We start from the raw sequence: 22,145 nt of genomic DNA, 5'->3' as shown, positions 1-22,145 counted from the left end.
ACGTCGGCTCATTATAACTAGCCTCTGCCACCTGGCTACGTGTGAGGCTTTCATTAATCGTATGCCACATACGTAACATCGCTGAATGCTGATTCGCAATATACAAGTAGATTCAATTACAATTTAATAACAATATAAATTCAATGCTAGCAGCATTTTCTCGCTGTATTGCGATACTTATTCGTTAAGCGAGCAAAGCACCAGCTTCGGTGTCACCGGTACTATCTACCAGGCGCCAACTTAAATCTTTAATTAGCGGATATGCGCTTGAACCCCGTGCCCCATGTCTCTACTCCAACGGGAACAAAATCAAAGTTAAGTACCATCACACAACACAGCTATAATTAATATTTTTTATTGATTTTCTAGTTTTTTCTTTGCCTATATCTTTAGTATAATTGTTTTTTGATATATATAATTTATGTAAGCTGTAGAATTACGAAATAAATAAGTTCACTGATAATTAGAATAAAACTAAAATAAAAAAAACAGTGTCCTTGCTAAACAATGTATAATAAAATATTATTGTTTTAGTACCTAATCATATTTTGAAATATGTCTTCATAAACTACACACAGCAGGTATCCTAATCAAAAGAGTAACATCAAAAGTATACAACGGTACCCTCATATTTATTTCCCGATGAACTTTTCAAGAAAGCTTTTCGTGGTAATCCTCTTACTTCGATTTACGATACTATAAGGTAAAATTAATTTGACTTTGCACAGCCACACATTGGATGAGAAAAGGTTCATCGCTCCATTAAATATTTCATTTTATGCGGTTTTATGAAGTAGGTGTTGCCGACAAATAGTTTGGCATCAAATATGTGGTTAATTCGGCCTTATTTTTATCATTGAACTTTTTTAGTACATTACATTTGAATAAGTAGGTATATAAGAATTAGAACATGAGAATGTTATCTCCTTTGATTGAGTGGTTTTCAAAAAAGTTTCGCACAGATGTGTCGCAGATTCGAAGAGTAACATCAAGAGAGACATCGTGACATAACATTATCTCCGTATATATTTTCGTCTTCATCATCATGAATGGTTCTACATATATATTTGTGAGCGTTTAGCCTCAAGTATATTTTGCCATCGCAATTTAATTCGTGGTTCTTGCGTCCAACTTCGAACCTGAAGTTCAGTAAGGACCTTGGGGTTCTATCATCCCCCATTCGGTGCACAGGTTCTATACTTGAGCCTGTTGCATTTTACGAATCGGACGATGTTGGCGCCGTCAAGGATGTTATAAGTTATAGGTTCTTCATTGTGGCGATTACACCAAACACCGTCGTTGCTAACAGGGCCAAAGATATTTAGAAGAAACATATTTTCATCTTGGGACAAGTTAACAATAATAAAATTAAGCTGTTAGAAATGATCTTTAGGTAAGGTTTTAGTTAATTATGAAATTTATTTAGTTGAATCTTACTTTGCTCTAAAAGCTTAAGTAAATTTAACATAAAATACTTTATAAAGACAAAGTAATATTAATATATGATTTCGTTATTACAGTCAATTTTAATGCGTACGTCGCTATATTTTAAATTTAATTCAAAGACTTATCAGACAGGAACATTGCTTCTGATTCAACATATGAATATTGTAAAAGCGTACTTGTTATCTTTTAACTTAACCAACTTATCTTTTCACGAAGATTTAATATCTTTAACGGTAAAGTAAGCCCTGTGAGCCGGCTGAAGTTACCTGATTCGAGCGATACAACCACAGTCACGTATTTCCTTACGTTCTTGGAAAAAGTACGGCCTTAGGAAAATTTTATATGTGCTGTATAATCCCACACCTTTAAGTCTCTAATGGAGTTATAAATTCTGCCCCTTTTTTATAAAAACTAAATTATATAATAAATTAATTCTAAATACACTCTGTTAACTAAAGTTCTTTTTCGTCCTGTCAAATTGTATTTATAATGTGATGAAAAGAGACGGCGTACTTTAGTAAAAACGGTGAAATAATAGTGAATTCGTTTTTATGAAAGCTAAGTGACTGTTTTGTATTTAACCTAACCAACCCTAAAGTATTATACGTAAATGTATCTGTATCAAATACGTTTTATTTGATACAGATACATTTTGTATCAAATAAAATCCTGGAAGGTTTGTCAGTATTCTGATCAACAGATATAAATGTTAACTTTGGTTACAGTAGTAGAAACGTAAAAAAATGTTGAGTTATAATTCCAGCAATGTTTAAACCATTTAAAATATCCTTAAATGGTTTATATTAACGCTGAGTTTTGGAAACTTAAAAATACGTTTAAGTAAACTTGGCAAGACTAACTCTAGTTAATTGATATATTAATCAAATTAATCATGTTTTTATCCACTCAATTTACACTTGACGCAAAATAATGGTTTGCCTTTCACCGGAATTTACCTTAAGACCTTCAGTTTAGTTTATTAACTTTCCACAGTTACAAGTTTTGATGTAAGCCCAAGGGAGCTCCAATGACTTAATATTTAAGTACTTCTGAATTACTTGCAAATGTAACTTTACTAGTAATAGTATTCAGTCGAAACTATTTTATAATAAATCTAACTCAACATATGTGGGGTTCTAAGTCGGTAATAATGATAAGTGTTTTAGCGGTTACAGCGTGAGACTATCAACGCTGACGTCACGCCTTCAAATCTGGGCTTTTCCCTTATTCCTTGTGAGCTCGTATAATAACGGAAAACAGGGAGTCATTTATCGTACTGAGTTTCGACTTTGACTTTGCCTGAACATACCAAAGATTTCTAGATTTATTAGATGTTCAGGCACAGTTTTCTATCAAATAAATTAATAATAGACGCTAAAACCCATATAAGGTTACCCACATTATTGACTTAGAATTTTTGAAATCAAAATATTCAAGCCTTCAATACTTATTATTCTAGGCTGGTAATTACATCACGTTCCCTGAGATCGGAGTCAAACTTGAGAACTACGAGAGAAGAATATCCATAATGAAGAAATTAACTTTCAAATAAACAACGGCCTCATTTAAATCTGGAAAAGTTTTCGATCATCTACATTCACAATAATACATAAATATCAGAAAATGTATTTCTATCTACTTCCATGCTTTTTGCTTTGTATTTATTTTTGAAGTGAAACTTCTTTAGGCGCATGAGGGTAAAATTTTTACGGAACGTCACAAAGATGTGCTGCGTTTTGTCGAAGAAAAGGGAGAGAGCGATTGAGAGAGAGTGAGAAGGGTGAATTACCTTATAGAAATTCTAATATTAAAATTAAAATTTCGTGTAGAGAATTTATGAAATATTAGTATTATACACTTTATGCAAAATAATTGATTGAAATCTCAAATGACGAATTGTAAATTAAAATGCCACGTGTTTTTAATACCAAAGAAATAAATTTAAAAAAAAATATTATTTGTATTAATTTTCGACACTTTTAATATTTTAATGTCAATTAAATTCAATAAATTCCTAACATATATTCCTTTTTCCTTCCCTCTAAGTCTCGGAAATCTAAACTTTTAGATGGGAAATTAGTAATAATTATATTTATCAGTAATATAATGTATAATGCTCATATTAAATAAGTATCGGACGTCGAGGCAGAATGCGAAATTCCATCATTTCTACCTCGACCCCAGGTGTTTCACAACACAGCTCTTCAAGACACTTTCTGTCGTGCATCACCTTTTTGTGGAACCAGCTGCCAGTGGAAGTTTTTACCAAACCGATACTTGGGGGTGCCATTCTCTGAAAGGTCGCCAACACACCCGCTAGCCCCCCGGCGCTTTAGTTGTCCATGGGCGGCGGTAATCACTCTATTCAAAGTAACTAAAAGCAATCGTAAAATACTAGAACTTATTTCTTCTCCAAACAAAATGTATAAACCAAACCATTGAATGAGATCTTTACTTAATTTCTTTCAAGTCTATTTTATTTAAAATTCGTGAACGAAATAGCTATTTCGGCACAAAGCATTTAACGTGTCGTATTAATTAGTTTCTATGTGACATGTCTTAACTAAGGATTGAGGTCCGCACCTCGGCCAATTGGCTTGCTGCCAGAATATGGGAATTTATAAGTTCTTTATAAGTATAAGTTATTTGGAGGGCTTTATGTAACCAGGTATTTTGAAGGTATACACGAACATAATATAAGGTTTTACTTATTTATATGGCAAAATAATACCTGCATTCTTTCATTTTATAATCAATAACGTTTAACATAAGGAGATACGCTACAGTCTTTGATTTTTTTTATATAGAACAAGAGCAAACGGGCAGGAGGCTCATCTGATGTTAAGTGATGACGCCACCCGTGGTAACGCCAGAGGGTTCGCGAGTGCTTTGCCGGTCTAAGGTGTTGAAGCTTTTAATATAAAGAACTAAGTAAGAGAACACGAAAGTTACAGATACAAGTGATACCTAAAAATAGCTTCTGCGCAGGCAAGGACATTTATTCAAGATGTTTGCCGGTATCTGTACTATGTACATACGCACACAAATCATTAATTTATTTATTTATTGAAGTTTACCAAAAAGTACTATATTTACAGTATATGTTACCAGCTATCTTTTCTTAAATATATGTCAATTTTGGCAAATATAATATTTAAAAAAATAAAAATACTAGCAAAATTTAATAAACGTTTTATTATGTTGTTTAAATCATCATAAGCAAGATTTCACATGGAATACAATTATTCATAGGAATCTCATCATTTGAATAATACACGCAGTTGAGAAAACCAATTTCGACGTAGTTACAACATCCGTAGCGCTAATATTGCAAACTTGGAACTTCGTGGTGCGAAAGCCTTCGATATTGGAATTGAGATCGCCATTTAACAGTGTACCATTTTCTCCATGCGACGACACCTATAACAAAATACTACGCTACATAAGGTTATAATCAGAAATAATTTAAAAGTTATAAATGATTTTTAAATATCTATTTTGTTAAAATTTGACGTATACAAAGAATAGTTTGTACAAATAGTTTCTTCTTATTGAATATGTAATACCTATGTAGAATTTTTTTACAATAGGTTTTTGTACGATTCGACCTTTTGACTTGCCTACGAAAATTTGAACTAAGGTGTTCACTGTGAAATATGATAACACGTGCTAACAATGTTCGTTTAAACTTAGCATAACTTCTTTAAAAAATTGTATTATTTTTAATTAACTTTAAATATAAACACGACACAGATGTGTTATGGACCCTACTCTAGGCAAATGCGATATCCTAAGTCACTAATGAAGGTCCTATTATACTTTTTACTATTACCTTTTTCATAAACATTAACTTCGTAAATGTCTGTTTGTAATATTGGGCACAGAGATATTTTTTTAACATTCTTATTCAATTTATAGTTAAAGGTAAAACCAGCAGTGATCGTTCCTCTACGATGCCTTCTTGGGCTTCTTCATCATAAGCTCTTTCAAGACAATGTTTAGTCTAAAACCCACCATGTTTGTTGTTGTAATGACTTTTTCGAGTAGATACCGCCGTAGGCTATCTGCATATTGTAGTTATTAGTATATCCAAGTATAGTAATGACCCGGATCAATAATATCTTAGGTCAAACTAGTTGACCCGAGATGTCTACAATACCTATTTAGACACGTGGCAGTCTCACTCACAGGTAACTGCGTCCTCCATTGTTAAAGCTCTATAATTAGCTGTTGTGTACATACTATAAATTATTATTATTATTAAAACTTTATTTAATCCATACAATAATTGGTTAGTTTATATTCCTTAATATTAGTATTACTTAAGTTAGTAAGTTTTAAACAAAATTTAAGTTAGATTTATTTTTAATTTTTTATGTCTAGTTTTTGTATGGTCCCTTTAGGGTAAAACCCTCCTCCATATTTTTCCATTTCTCTTTGTCTTGAGCGACATTCATCCAGTTTTCCCCGGCTAGTTCTACAATGTCATCTGTCCATCTTTTCCTTTGTCGTCCTATACATCTCTTTCCAGTAGGTCCAGTCCATTTCGTTATTTCTAGTGTCCATCTTTTATCCCGCGCTCTAGCAATATGACCTGCCCATTTCCATTTTAGCCTTAGAGCTTGTTCAAGTGTATCTGTAAGTTTGGTTTTTTTACGGATTTCAACATTTTTTATTTTGTTTATTCTCCTCAACTTTAGGATGCTTCTTTCCATTGCATGCTGGCAAGACAGGATTTTTCTAGTTGTTTTCTTGCTGAAAACATACTATTAATTAATTAAGATTAATTTCTTAATACTTGTAAGTTTCTTTCAAGCTGTGGTCGCGAGTTCAATCCCCGACTGTGCAAGAGGTTTTTAAGAATCCCAGAATGGACGACTAGGACGCGGATGACTCGGACTGGCCGGGGTTCTGCTTACGTTCCACTACATAACGCAGCAGATGGTTTGTTGGGTTTTTCTAGGCAATGCTGACCTCACTCCATCAGCGATTCCCACCAACACCATCTCCAACTTTCCACCCCGACTTTAACGGACTTTAATCTAACTTAATTAATTACATTATTAAATTAAACAAAAAATATCCCATTATTTTTTATTTGTTTTCAATAAAGCCGGATATGTTTATCTAGTCCGTGTGTCATTCAATAAACAAAAATAATTTAACCTCGATAACATGGATTGAACGCTTAGGCCGGAGATACACGTAGATTTTCTTACAATCTTAATATATAAATGAAAAAACATGTGTGTGTACTTATGTACACGCGTTAGAAGTTATACTTCTTTGGCGTAACAAGATAAAAATCTTTTCAAAATTTTGATCTTTCGCCTTACTACGTTTGTAGAAAAAACGACACTAACAATAGAAAAAAATTATCCTCTTCATTTTTCTTTAAAAGAAGTATAACTTTAAAAAAAACTAAAATGTTGACGATACCTAACTTCAGGGTGTCGCATTTTTGTGACGGTGTGCGCGCGCATCATAAAAAAATTGTCTCATCATGTTTTCCTAACACGCCAAAAGAAGTATAACTTCAAAAAATAAAAACATGTATTTCTATCATTTCTTTCTGCAACATAACCATAAATAAAAAACAAATCGAACTACATAATAGTCTACTAATATGTATAGTTGTTTGGTTATTTGTGTTAACATAGTCGCAGAACGTCGGACCATTGTTAGTTTCTCTAAAACAGAATAAATATAATTATTTCTTGTAAATATTACAATATCAATAGACACACTAATCATTCAAATTGTTAAGACTAGCCGAATACTATCAGGTTGACGTCATGACCCCAGGTCAATGGGAAATAACATATTCATACATTCAAGGCAATTTTGTACTCAGTCCGCGATAATTTCGTAACATGCACGTTCGAGTTTATTTACAAAGTTTTCTTATAATCGCCGCATTTAATTTTAACCATGCTAACGACTGGACTGGTGACAAAGACATAAAACAATATTTTGAACAAACGTCTGAAGATATGAAGGCTTTTTTCGAAAAACAGAAGTACCGGGTTGAGAAGGCTCTGAACTCTGGTTATATGGAAGCGGTAAAAGTTACGGATTCAGTAAGCAATTTTGTTGAAAATCAACAGCGAAAAATAAGCGAGGACATCAACAGTTACGTCGAAAGTGTTAAAGAAAGTGGCAGAAAAGCGGCTGATTCGTGGTCCTATTTACCTATAGAAGAGCCGGGAGCTCGTATGGAACAACCAGACTTGATTTCGTCAGTTCCAGCCACAATCGTACGCAATGGTTACATTTGTGAGACACACACCGTCGTATCCCAAGGGTACATACTGAACATACACAGGATACCGCATCCTAAAGGAACCAAAAACGTGTCAAAGAAAACAATACTTTTGCAGCATGGCCTCTTTGCTAGTTCAGCAGATTGGATTCTTAATGGACCAGAAAAAGGGCTCGCGTACGTTCTAGCTGATGCGGGTTATGATGTCTGGATGTCAAATGTGCGAGGAAACAAATACTCAAGAGAACACGTCTGGCTTAAAACTAATTCTAAATCATACTGGAATTTTTCCTGGCATGATATTGCTCTGTACGATATTCCTTCTATCATAGATTACATTACTACAATGAAGCAAGATGCGGAAGTAACATACATTGGACATTCTATGGGCACAACCATTTTATTCGCGATGCTGACTTTGAGACCGGAATATAACTCCAAGTTAAAGGCGGCCTTTGCACTAGCGCCGGTCGTATTTTTGTCTGATATCAAATCCCCTATGAAATCACTAGCCCCTATTACGAGTAATGTAGCTTACATGGAGATGTTATATGGTTCGCATGAGTTTTTACCGAAGAAATCGGCCCTAAGAAGAATATCAAGTTCCTGTGACGCAGAGAATATGGAATCTTTAGCATGTAAAAATATGATTTTTTATATCTGTGGTTACAACGAGAAACAGTTTAATAAGACGTTATTACCTGTATTTATGAACAACCTGGGCACTGGTACGTCTTGGAAAACGGCCGTTCATTTTGCGCAAGAGGTCATGGCGGGCGGGAAATTTCAGCAGTTTGACTATGGATCGAACAACCAGAGATTGTACGATTCTGATACCCCACCTGAATACGACCTAAGTAAAATAACACTACCCATCACATTGGTATGGGCCGAAAATGATTTACTATCGAGTGAGAAAGATGTAAAATCCTTGTATGAGAAGTTGCCGTCAACGACAAAGATATATAAAATACCAGATCCAAATTTCAATCATTTAGACTACTTATGGGCAATAGACGCTCCCAGATTATTAAATGATAAGGTAATGGAATATTTAAATGATGTTTATACAGAATCGAGCGGCTTTTTCACGTTCCATATTGGAAAATGAATTGTTATAAACAATCACAATATTTTTTTTTTAAAGTATTTTCTATGATATTTTATCCTAGCACATACATACTTGTTTCGACAATTTAATTGTTTGCTTGCTAGCTATGAATCTACACATGAGATTTTCTTAAGTTGTAATTTAAAGGGATACGCCAAAACAGCTTTATTAAATATATTTTCTGCAATAGTTGTTATTAAGTATTAGTTAAATTAAGTATGGTTTCTGTAAATTGTGTTTATAATTGTAAATATATACTAATGTTTACTAGCGTTGTTTATTTATTAGCCACATAAGAATTTAATGAAATAATAAATCTCGTAAGAAATGATACTCATTAAATAGCAGCCGCTGGGAAATCAAGTGTTTGTAAGATTGTTAAGGGAAATCTAGTCACATTAGAAAACATTAATTATATACAACAACATTCAAACACTCGCTTATGTCGATTGTATAGCTTATTTTAAATATACCTAATTTAAAAAATGGAGCACGGTGTGTGTTGTTATATGCATCAAAGATATTATCATTCGTTAAGTCTATGAAAAAGAAGTCGTTTGAAACAATGATTAAAACTAAAAATTTTGAGTTAACGTTATGTTATTCTGTTTCATGTTACGATTCTATTTTTTAGAATCTCATCTGCCTTATATTTCTGTTCCAAAAGCAATTTTGAGTTGTATAATGAAAATAATATTTAATGTTCTAAAAAAGCTGAATTCAAACATTTGGAGAAATCTCTTTATTTTCCAGTGAAAACTGTAATTTATCGTTCGGATAGAAATCCAGGTCGTTACATAAATTTTAGAATAAACCTCAAACGCCATTCGATGCATTTGTTTTTTGTCACCAACAGTTTGCGAGTAGATTTTTGAAAATACGTAAAATGCCTTTCTACGATATATTGCAACGATTTAATGAAACCGTAAAAACGGCTATTACCGTGTCCCAACCGAAAATTATTGCTTAATTTTGCTTCTACTTGAATTATTACCGAATTCGTGACATTCCTGCTTAAATATACTATTTTTCGTACATTTATTTATTTATTTTTTACATAACTACAGTATATGTTACAAACTCTTTTATCTCAAATTTATTTGAACTTAGGTAAATATAAAAATACCAGAAAATTTTGTAAGGCACAAAAAAATTACCAGCAAAACAGCGGATCTTTATAATTAATCAGCCCACTACCGAATATATCCAGCTCCAGATAAGTACTGTTTAATCAGTTATAATCACGAAGAGTTCGAATGAGAGGTGTCTGAACTCCTAGGTTGGTTTTTGCAGACGGAATTCGGAAAATGTTATTGATTTTAGAGTTTAGGGCTGGGCTATTCAGATATGATCACAACATAGATTACTCTATAGAATCGGCTTATATACAATTTAAATATATACAAAATAAAAATAGATAAATAAATATACAGAAGCAGGACGTTAGACGTTAGTGAGGTAGTTGATTGGTGGGCTGAAATTTGTAGGCTAACAACAAAAAATCTTTCTTCTTAATTCTTCGAGAGGGAACGATTTTCGATGCCATTTTTATAGTTGCCATTGTTAAGTTACGGCGATCACTTCGGAGCAAAATTTCTGTCCAGCGAGCATTCTCTTGAGGTCTGAGAACAGGAAAAAGGGGACCAAATTTGAAGAATACCGTGGATGTTATATATGCTAATTGGAATTATCATAACATTGTTTAGACTAAATCTTCGACGAGACTCGGTTATCACGCTAACTTAACTGATATTAGAGATCTTCAGAAAAATATAAGACAATCACGAATGGCTATAAAAGACTTTTTATGTAAAATAACTAATTTGATTACATATTTTAGGAAATATCTAGCAACGAGAGGTATAATTTGTCGTTTTCAATTGAATCCTGACTACAAAGCGAATTAGATATTTGAACCATTTCTAAAAGTTAATAATGCCAGAGGCACAATATTGTCAAATTAATAACGTTTCTGTGAGCTTTAAATGTCTCTCAATACTAGTCGGTGGCTGTGACTTCGTTCAATTATAGAATTTTTGTCAAATAAATGTTTACACATTTTATAAGATAGGTCACTTTTTTAAAACTATATACCTATTTGTGTATTAAGTGGTGCCTCGAATCAACGAAGATTTATGAATTAAATGTTTTAATAATTTTGATAATTTTAATTTTAATTTTACTAACATAAGTATTACTCTACTAACAATATATGGACTTATAATGGTCCGAATTAAATGCTTTTTATTTATTTTATTAGTAATATAATATCTACTAAATAAAGACATTTACAATATTCTTAACATACGAGTAGTCATAATAATTATAACTAAAATGTACAAATAGATATTAAAACAGAATCTTATTAGAATAAGTATCGCAATACATCGAGGAAATGCTGCCAGCATTTAAGGTACACTACAAGAGACCAAACTTTTTAAATTTTCTATTTATCAATTTTTATTAATTATTATTACAATATAGGTTAATAATATTGTAAATGTCCTTAGAAGTTATATTACTTTCGTTAAACGGTCTATATCGTATTACATGTTTGTTGATTTCATCAAAAAGATATTATAAAACTTTCATATTTCGTATATATAGTAGAATAATACATTATATTTAATTAAAATCACTGGAAATGCTTGCCCATCGCCAATCTGCAGCTTACTACTGAGAATAAAAAATATTTTAGCCGAGTTTGAAACTCCAATCCGACTCGCTAGTGGAATGCACTAAATTTTAATTTCTCGAATCTGCGCCTGAAACTGTCTGACTGTGGTCTACTGAATTCAAAGGTTGTGGTGCGAAATAAAAACTTTTTTCGTTAAAAAGTAGACTTTTTTTCTAAGCTAATTTTTTTTAAATTATTGAAATAATCGACCAAAGTCAGGATCTCCATAAAAGGCCAGCAACGCACAGCGGCCTCTGGTATGGAGAGTGTCCATGGGCGGCGGTATGACTTAATATCAGATGAGCCTCGTGCCTGTTTGCAGGGGGCAAAAAACCTATTTCATTATTGGGTAATGGAGTGAATGGTGAATTTTAAGAACAACAGAGATGGTTGTTGCTTTCAGAATAAATTGCAGCTACGAAATGCATCCAGCAACAGGGTAATGATATTTCTGTTATAAGAGATTGTTATTTTAAAGTACTTACACAATTTAGGTTGGAATATATTTATTAGAAAACGAATCGCTAACAGTCAATAACTTACACAGACACGTCACATTGCAGTGTCATCAGTCAGGATTATCCGGCTCCGTTAAACGGTTACCCGGATATTACCGTGTCCGGTCATATCCGGTTCCTATGATTTATTATTTTTTCACTAGCGCCAACACTTCTCTGATTCATGTTAATTACATTGGAACCAATTTCGTTCTTTCATTATTTATGTTATTAATATTGAGGAAATTCCCTGTTTCGATTATATGTTTTACTTTGCATCAAAGTAATAATTTATGTTTTAAAGCACCTTACTTTTTACTTCATGAGAGATAAGATATACATTTAAAACACTTTTTTTACATATTCTTCGAAGCAGTCCGGACCCAATTTATAAAACTTACCTTTAACTTTTGACTATTGAAGCTGTATTGTTGGACGCAAAAGTTGTTCGGATTAACACTTGCAGCTTTCAGAATAACGTCGAGGCAGAATACGAAACTATACCCGTATCACCTCGACGTCCGTCGTTCCATAAGTTAGCGTTTTTAAAGGCAGTTTTTGCCACGCACCTCTACTATGTGGAACCAACTGCCCACTGAAGTATTTCCGAACCAATTTGATAGGGTCCTTCAAGAAAAGAGCGTTACAATTCTTAAAAGGCCGGCAATACACTCGCGAGCCCTATGGCATTGAGAGTATGAGCCCTGATGCCCGTTTGCCTGTTTGTTTGTTTTTTTGTTTGTTATATAAAAAAATTGTCGAAACAATGTCACCTTAATGCAAATTAAATAAATTTTATAAAGTATTCTTGTTTTAGGGAAAACATTAAATTATATCTCTAAGGCCGGGCTCTCCGATAAACTTAATTAAGCGATAACATATATGAACTATATTGTTTCTAGGAATTGTGTACATTGAGATATCCGGTTTATGGCTTGATTCAAAGATTTCTCATTAAATTTACCCACTAGTTAGTGTAAATATTTAGCAAGTATAACTTACCCGACAATTACTTCGAATAATTAATGGTAAAGACTGTAACTATATAGTCATAATATGTAAACGCCAAAATAGTCTTAAGGAAATTTACGTATCAAAGTTTTCAACACATTAACATATATATTAATTATAACAAAAAGAGCTGACTAGTTTTGAAAACCATCCAAGAATTCATTATTCCGTTTGTATTTTAATTAGATTGCTAACCTCCTCCTTAAATATTATTCAAATACCTGTACGTCACCTGGATCTTAGACACTATACAAGAATAAGGGACATTGGACTACTATTAAGAAGCTGAACACTCCCATCACAACGTAATGTCGTACGGTATTCTACTGTGGTACTACTGCAGGGGTTTAATCCATATTTGTGCTGCAGTAGCGGGCTATTCAGGGTATTTGTTGTGTTTCACCGAGGGAGTCGGTACGGAATAAGTTTAAGGAATTAAATATTATGACACTATCTGGTCAATATATTCTTGAAGCCTGTTTGAGTGTACAAAAAATATAAACGATTTTATAACAAATGGTGACTTTCACCTGTATAATACTCGAAACAGAACATTTCTTAGCGCACGATCAAACAGGCTCCAGAAGAAAACAACTCCTTGTATGGAAATTGTATTCGTTTTTACAACAAACTCCCAAGCAAAATTAGACAATTATCACTGAATAAATTCTAAACTCTCATTGAACGTAAATTAATTAATAAAGCATTTTATAAATTTGACGACTATTTAAACGATCCTAATCCTTGGGACTGATTGACTCCAGTTCAAACATTAAAAAGAGTGGCGGAGAGTTTCTGGCCAATTCTTCTTGCCCGCTCTACGCCCTTGACTTGCGAACTGGTTGTAAAAGTAAATTCAGAATCAATTTAACATCTTTTCTGTTGACGTTCATGAGTTCACTTGGGTACATATAAAGTTATTTTGAGTTTGAGTTTGAACTGGGGAAGTTATAAGAGGTATTAAGGCGAAATGGTCTTATAATCTGACAGAATGGTGTCCTCGACATATTCATAAACATGGAAAGCGAATGGGGAAGAATGGGGGAGGCCTTTGTCACTTGGCATGCGGATTGTCATTGGTTCGGAAATCTATACTAATATTATAAAGAGGAAAGATTAGATTTTTTGTTTGTTTGAAATGAATAGGCTCCGAAACTACTAGACCGATTTCAAGAATTCTTTCACCGTTGGCAAGCTACACTATTCCCGAGTGACATAGGCTATGTTTCATAGGGATGCTTACTAAAACTTGAATAATCTAACCCAAGGTATAAAAAAATAAACAAAAAACTTCCTTAAGTCGCGTGCGCTGTGAAAACTATTAATAATAGAACAAAATGATGTATCACAATTTTTCAGGACACATCACTATCTATAAAAAATGTCACGACAGCATGTCTCTATCTCTTATAGTTACGTCACAATAAGCGTCCTTTTATTAATTTTTTTTATTAAAATACCACTGCTAGAAAAGCCTCTTTATTCGTACCTAGGTATTGATCCTTATCAAAATAAATACCAAAGTTTCACATAAGCTACAATTTAATGGCATAACAACCAAAAAAGCATGGTGGATTGGTGTTCTCCTGCCGTTTCTCTTGAATAGCCACAGCAACGCTTGGCCGAGTCTACTAGTAGATTAAGAATTGTCTTATGTTAGACATAGAGCGCAGAGTTGCACCCCCCCAAGAATACGAAGAGCCTGTGCAACCACCACCATCATTTGTCTCGAGGCTAAAATTATTGAATTAATCCCTATAAGTCACATTGAACTTCATAATCCATGATTTGTCGAGAATTTAAAGATTTCGACCCTAATATTTGTGAAATAGTCTCGAGTGAGTAGATTACCCGAGTAGAACATTGCTTCACACACAAAATCGTAAAAAGTTGCTTATAAGCCGGCCGCTGGGTACATTTTACGGCGCTCAATAAAACTTTATTAGGTTCTCATGGTTTACGGCCTGTATACTATTTAAATTCTACCCTAGAACAACTATATATGATAAAAATAGAAAATGCTGTCATCAGATTATAAGATGGATATTTTTTTTTGTCATGAAGAGGTCATTTATTCAGAAATATAACAATGTATTAAGTTTTGGAATACCAGTCTAATAATTTCAAACAAAGATGTTTTTTTAGATTTAAAATATCAATGGCGCTACCACCTTTTCAGGTCTGGGCCTCAGATTTGTTCATGATCATTTGTTATCTCATAGGCAAGTCCTGTGCCTGACACTCGCCGTTTGGGTCTAAGGCAAGCCGGTTTCCTCACGATGTTTTCCTTCACCGTTCGAGCGAATAATAAATGCGCACATAGAAAGAGAGTCAATTGTTGCACAGCCCGAGGATCGAACCTACGACCCCAGGGATGAGAGTCGAACGCTAAAGCCCCTACGCCAACACTGCTCCACATTAAACTATGCAGCTACGTTTAAATATAATTATTTTAAGACAAAATGCCCTAAAATTTGCTTAACCCGATTAACGAAGGTCGATATAAGTAATTAAGGTCCAAAACATTTCTCATTAAACAAAGCCTTATCTTGTAATTAGCGTCGAACACATGTCGTCTTAGACCGAGACCGGCGCCTAGTTCCCAAGCTGGGGCAACAAACGCTCCTTGTACTAAAGTTTTACCCCGATTTATGATACACGCCACAACTTTTGATGAAATATTGGAAATCTTTGGCGATTTGTTTAACTCGGCGAAAGGGTTTTATGATAACTTTCGAATGGAATATTAATTCTATATATTATGTTAGATCGTGTTTTAGTGGTAAGTAAATATTGAGTCGGTACCAATCCTTAAAAGGCCGGCAACGCACTTGCAAGCCTTCTGGCAAAGAAAGTGTGTGTCCATGGGCGGCATAAAAACTATAATATATATATATATATATATATGGCATATTTCACGGTACCCCGATCCCATTTTATGTGTCAAATATGAAACGCACAGTACCAAGTTTTATTTTAGCTATTTCTTATGTACGCGAATATTGAAACACAGAACAGAAATCGCGGTCATCACCTCGTTAACTATATATTTTTGGTGCGAAAGTGCGCTCGTTTATATGGTTAATAGGTTTTTCTGATTACACCGATGAACGGTTTTTGTTAAGTTTTGCTAGAGTAATAGCTTGGCTATTTATCTATATTTGGTATCGTTAGTTCGTTTTATTGTATGAGTAATGAGTATACAACCTTCTTCTTCTTATCAACAGCATATATTTGATAATAAAATACGTTACATTAAATAAATAACACTTCAATCAGTCGCGAATATCGTGTCTTTGATTAAACAATTTCAATTATTATCAAATGACTTACTCAGAAGATACAAAGTTAGACGCAATATAATTACTGAATGATTAATATCACTCAAAGATCGTAAATAAATCATTTTCGAATTGGAGTGCTTCTCGAAAGATGGGTAATATTGCTATAAATTAAACTTAATTGAATAACGTAATAACTATATCTGTGTCTGTTAAATTTTTTGTGGAATGCTAAATAGCAGATATTCTTAACGCATATTTATTTATTTCATAATCCTACAGCTAACATAAGTTATAAATGTGTGTGTGATGGTGTGAAAGCGAAGGTGCAGATGATTTGGCGCTGGATATTCTTAATACTATAATAATAATAATAATAATAATAATAAAATATTTATTTGTTTTTGATAAATCAAAGATATGTGCACTCTGCAAAACGTTTATTCAAGACTGGCGCTCAGTGTTGCCCACTTAGTCTGCCAAATATCTAACACCTTCCCCCTTAAATGCTAAGCTCTCTTACATAGCTAATTAATTAGTTAATAAACTCTGTGTTCTAAAGATTTTTAAGATATATCAAATACCTAGGTAAATTCACAAGTAGATAGGTTGCTGTCTTAATAACAATAGTAATTTAATAACTCAATGATGGAAATACATAATAAGGAAAACAGTAAATAACAAAAAAAAACAATAAGTATATTTCTATGTAAGCTACCTCAATACCTACCTACCTCTCTCCCTATTTACCGAAATTAACACTTTTATTAAAGGTAAAAAAAAAAAAAAAAAAAAAAACTTAAAAATAAACAGCTGCAATCTATTTTAAAGATTTACCTACTACTACAACATACAACATTTATATTTAATGGTCTAAATCTCTACTTGTTACAAGAATATAACAATTTACATTGACATACATGTGAAAAGATAAAAAAAAAATAAGTTTAATTTTAAAAAAAAATAATCTAAGATGCTTATATGCTACCTGAAAAAAAAAACATCTTCGAAGCCGTATCTACGAGGGGGTCTACGAATCCTACTAATTCTGTCTGTTTGCTGATCAGACGTTAACTCCCTGTAGACTACATTATCTTGAATCGGTCCCCCGGGCGTGGACACTGCTGGCACGGTGACGGCGGTGATAGCTTCCTGACGTGACGTATTGCCATCTGGGCTGCTCATTTCATTGTGGGATGCTCTTTGATTACGAACCGTTCTAGGTGACGTCAACATATCAGCTGTGGCAGACGACGCTGTCATAGAATCGGGGTCTCGTTCTGGGCTCTCTGAGGTTGGAAAAGCTAATGAACTTCGGGACTTAGGTTTTGGATTAACATGTGAAGGTTGACGATTTATGTCCCCTGTATTACTATCAACTACTTTGACCTTTCTAAACCTTAATTGATCGATATGTCTTTGTACTTCGGTTCCGAGAACAGATTTAACTTTGTAGTCAGTGGTTCCTAACCTATCCGTCAGCTGGCCTGCTAGCCACTTGTCCCGAGAGCGGTAGTCGCGGTACCACACCGGGTCACCGGGTGTAAGTTGACGCCGCGCTCCCCCCGCAAACTCCTCACTGCGAGCTTGGTGCGATTGAACTCTCGTCTCGCGTGAAGGCTTTAAGGCATCTAAACGCATACGTAAATCCCTGCCCAACAGAATTTTAGCAGGACTCTCTCCTGTAGTGTAATGCTCCGTATTTCTATAAGCTAATAAAAATCGAGAAAGTGCTATGTCCGGGTCTAGTTTTTGATTAACCGCTTTTTTTATGACTCTCTTACATATCTTAACTGCGTTTTCCGCTGCTCCATTTGAAGCCGGATGATACGGGGCTGAGAAAATATGCTCAATTTTATTTCTTTTCATGAACAACTCAAATTCCTTACTAGTGAAAGGTGGACCGTTGTCACTAACCACTTGTTTTACTAAACCAAAGCGAGCAAAATTATCTCTAAGAACAGCAATTACAGAATCTGCCTTTGTGCTTTTCATTCTGATTGCTTCAATCCATTTAGAGCAAGAATCTACTATTATAAAGTAAGTTACACCGGAAATAGGTCCCAAAAAATCTATGTGAATTCTGGACCAAGGTCTACTTGGCCATGGCCAGGCCTGTGGCGTGTGTGAAGGTGGAGCATTTGCGACCGCACCGCACACTTCACAAGACTGACATATTACTTGAATACTTTCATCTACCCCAGGCCACCAGACATAGCTTCTTGCTAACGACTTAGTTTTAACAATACCCATATGGGTATCATGCAATTCTACTAATACTTTATTCCTACATGAAGCTGGAATGACTAACCTATGGCCCCATAAAATACAACCTAGTTCGGTGTAAAGTTCATTTTTTCTATTAAAATATGGTTTTAATTCTTTGATTTCATTTCCTACCGGCCAACCATCTCTAATATAAGTTAACACTCTTGATAATATCGGGTCAGACAAGGTTTCTTTTTTTAAAACTGAGTAGTCCAGAAGAAGAGCTTCTGTCGCAAAATGCAGATATGTTTGCTCTGGCAAAGTATCTTCACCTATCTCTTTATGTGCTGTAATTAATCGCGATAGTGCATCTGCTGTGTTTTTGTCGGTTTTAATATACTCAATATTAAAATCATATGCTGATAACTTGATAGCCCATCTTTGCAACCTACTCGCTGCTGTACAAGGTACTGCTGAATTCGGACCGAAAATGCTTACTAGTGGTTTATGATCTGTTTTTAATGTAAACTTCCGACCATACAAGTATTGATGGAATTTATCAACAGCAAATATAATAGCGAGGGCTTCCTTATGTATTTGGCTGTAGTGTCTCTCCGCAGGAGTGAGTGAGCGCGAGGCATAGGCCACGACCCGCTCCGAACCGTTAGGTGCGCGCGACGCTAACACACAGCCCACGCCATACGAACTTGCGTCACAGGTCACTATGGACTCTGCAGATATATCAAAATGCACTAGAACTTCTGCACTACATAACAATTTCTTTACTTTGTTAAATGCTAAACTACTCTCCTTAGACCAAATAAACTGTTTACCTGCCTTTAATAGCTCATATAAAGGAGCCAGATGAGTGCTCAAATTTTTTATGAATTTTCCATAGAAATTAACCATTCCTAAAAACGATTTTAACTCAGAGACGTTCTTTGGATAAACCATACCTACAATTGCTTTTACTTTGTCTGGGTCCACTCTTATACCATCTTTATCTATAATGTATCCTAAGTACTTAACTTCGGAAGCCAAAAAATTACATTTGTTTTTCTTAATTTTTAACCCGTTGTTTTGCAAAATACTAAAGACTTTCTCTATTGTTTCCAAATGACTTTTAAAATCCCTACTTTTTAGCAATATATCGTCGTAGAACGTAATCACATCTGGAATATCTTTGAACAAATTTGCCATAAATTTTTGAAATATTCCTGGACTTGAAGCTAAGCCATATACTAAGCGATTATATTTAAAAAGCCCCTTATGTGTATTGATTACAGTGTACGCTTTTGATTCTGAATCTAGTTCAAGTTGATTATAAGCCTGTGATAAATCAATTTTTGTGAAGTATTTATTTCCACTGAGGTCGCTAAACAATTCATCAATCCTCGGAACCGGATACCTATCAATCATTAAGGCTCGATTGAGTGTCACCTTGTAGTCGGCACAAATACGAATTCCCCCGTCTGCTTTGGAAGCAATGACCAGCGGAGTAGCCCAGTCGGAGTGGTCCACCGGTTCCACAACGCCGGCCTGAAGCATGGCATCTAGTTCTGCATCCACACGCGCTCGCATAGAGAAAGGCAATGGCCTCGCTCTGCAAAATATAGGCTCTGCGTCCTCACGCACCTTCAACGCCACCGTACCACCAGTGTACCTGCCCAGGGTCCCGTCAAACACCGACTTATATCTGGAAAGTATATTATTGATTTGATCATTCGATTGGCTTGCTTGCACATTATTTACATTGCAGATTTTAAATTTAGGAATATCTATATTCAGTTCTGAGAGCCATTGTCGTCCTAATAAATGGGTACAGCCATTGTCGATAACATAAAGGTCCAAAACTTTACATATGTTGCCATATTTTACACTGATTTCTAAATATCCTAATGGTTCAATGGTAGCCCCGTCATAAAACTTTAATTTTAACCTGCATGACCTTAACTTTAATTTGTTAAAGTATTTTAAAAATGTACTCTTACTAATACAGGATAAAGCGGACCCAGTATCTATTTCCATATTCAACAATGTATCGTTCACTAACAAGGAAATACACACCGGTTTGTACTTAGCTAAGGACATCTGATAGATCGGCTCCTCATCCGTGTAGTCTACTTCCTCTTGCTGGCGCACCTCGCTCGCCGGCGCCGCTTTGGCCACCGGTCCAGCCTCGCATCCGGCGGCTCCCTGCAGCCAGTAGGTGTCGGCGGGGGCTCCTTGTCCGGCCCCGCGCCCGGCGCCACGTGATCGACCGCCACGCTTCCCGCGCCATCGCCCGCGCCACCCGCGCGATCTGCCACTGTACCCGTAGCTGTTCATCACGCCCTCACCGCGTACCCCAGTCTTCTCTCGTCCCGAACACATACGACGGAGATGGCCTGTCGTTTTGCAGAGGCTGCACACAAAATTTTTGTAGACACAATCTTCCCAGCGATGATTTGTGTCCCCACATGCTTTACACTCACGTATTTGCATTTTATTTACTTGCTCCACAATGAGTGAACGATCCACAACGCCCGCGTCACGTTCCGCCGCCTCAAGGTTTATCGCGAGCGACACGGCTTTTTTATAACAAAGATTCTCCTCGGCAAACAGCCTCTGTCTTGTAGATTCACTTTTTAGCCCGCACACAAATTGGTCTCTAATATTATCTTCTAGTGTTGTTGAGAAATCACAAAACCGTGATAATTTTTTTAAGTCTGCCACGTAGTCGGCAATCGATTCGTTTTCTTGCTGCCTTCTTTGACGAAATCTGTAACGCTCCGCTAATATTGAAGGTTTCGGCTGCAAATGCGTTTCCATTAAATTCACAACTTCTTTGAAAGTTAGACTCGAAGGTTTCTTCGGACTGGCCAACGTAGATAGCAAGTCGTAGCTATCTTCCCCCATTACCGCTATAAGCGTGGGTAATTTGACGCCATCTTCAATTTTATTTGCCAAAAAGTACATCTCCACACGTTCAATATATGCTGACCAATTGCCATTTTTAACGTCAAATGCACTAATTTGACCAATCATTATAATTTTCTCAACACAGTTTAATTAATTTTTAAATTTATGTGAATTTTTTTTATCCTCGTCGCCACTGATAAATCAAAGATATGTGCACTCTGCAAAACGTTTATTCAAGACTGGCGCTCAGTGTTGCCCACTTAGTCTGCCAAATATCTAACAGTTTTCTCTCACACAAAAAAAATACAGACACAAAATACAAATTTCAGCATTAACAGGCAAAATCTGTGTGAGAGACTGGCGACTGTACTAGGATACCTGTATTACAGATTGCCAGTCCCTCCGCATCCGGACCGAATGGAATTTAAGTAGGTACATCAATTTGATCGAGAAACTATTACAAATATTACAAATATACTCACATTTAAGTGGGTGTATGTGGTGGTGCATGTATGTGTTTAGTGTATGTAAGTGTTAATGTATGTATGTGTTAGTGAATTTATGACTTAGTGTATATATGTCTTAGTGAAGCATATATGAGCATGGGTGATAGTGTACCTATGTACTCGTATACATAACGTGTTAGTGTTAGGTATTAGCTGAGGACTACTAACAACTTCTCAGTCCCCTCGTAGTCTAGATTTTTAAGCCATTTGACTGTAGCTTTTTTACACTCATATTTAGTAAGCGG

General features: G+C 35.0%; 2 protein-coding genes across 4 annotated transcripts; one reads left to right on the top strand and one right to left on the bottom strand.

Moving 5' to 3' along the window:
* Nucleotides 1–7,276: 7,276 nt before the first annotated feature.
* LOC125057870 (lipase 3-like) lies at nt 7,277–9,086 on the top strand. The gene has a single exon (XM_047661796.1). The coding sequence runs from the start codon at nt 7,320–7,322 to the stop codon at nt 8,817–8,819; it is 1,500 nt and encodes a 499-aa protein (XP_047517752.1). The 5' UTR covers nt 7,277–7,319; the 3' UTR covers nt 8,820–9,086.
* Nucleotides 9,087–16,710: 7,624 nt separating this feature from the next.
* LOC125057692 (uncharacterized protein K02A2.6-like) lies at nt 16,711–21,683 on the bottom strand. Of its 3 annotated transcripts, none has more exons than XM_047661501.1 (2): nt 20,561–21,683; nt 16,711–20,189 (listed from the first exon to the last, which is right to left on the bottom strand). In XM_047661501.1, the coding sequence occupies exons 1-2, from the start codon at nt 21,518–21,520 to the stop codon at nt 20,184–20,186; spliced, it is 966 nt and encodes a 321-aa protein (XP_047517457.1). In that variant the 5' UTR covers nt 21,521–21,683; the 3' UTR covers nt 16,711–20,183. The 3 variants fall into 3 exon arrangements, with proteins under 3 accessions (XP_047517457.1, XP_047517455.1, XP_047517456.1); XM_047661499.1 differs by having other exon boundaries at nt 16,711–18,139; nt 18,899–21,665; XM_047661500.1 differs by having other exon boundaries at nt 20,561–21,665.
* Nucleotides 21,684–22,145: the final 462 nt, after the last annotated feature.

This window comes from Pieris napi, chromosome 17, assembly GCF_905475465.1.
Source record: "Pieris napi chromosome 17, ilPieNapi1.2, whole genome shotgun sequence".
NCBI lineage: Eukaryota > Metazoa > Arthropoda > Insecta > Lepidoptera > Pieridae > Pieris > Pieris napi.
Note: the sequence above shows the minus strand (reverse complement) of the source record. Positions and strands in the feature narration are given on the sequence as shown.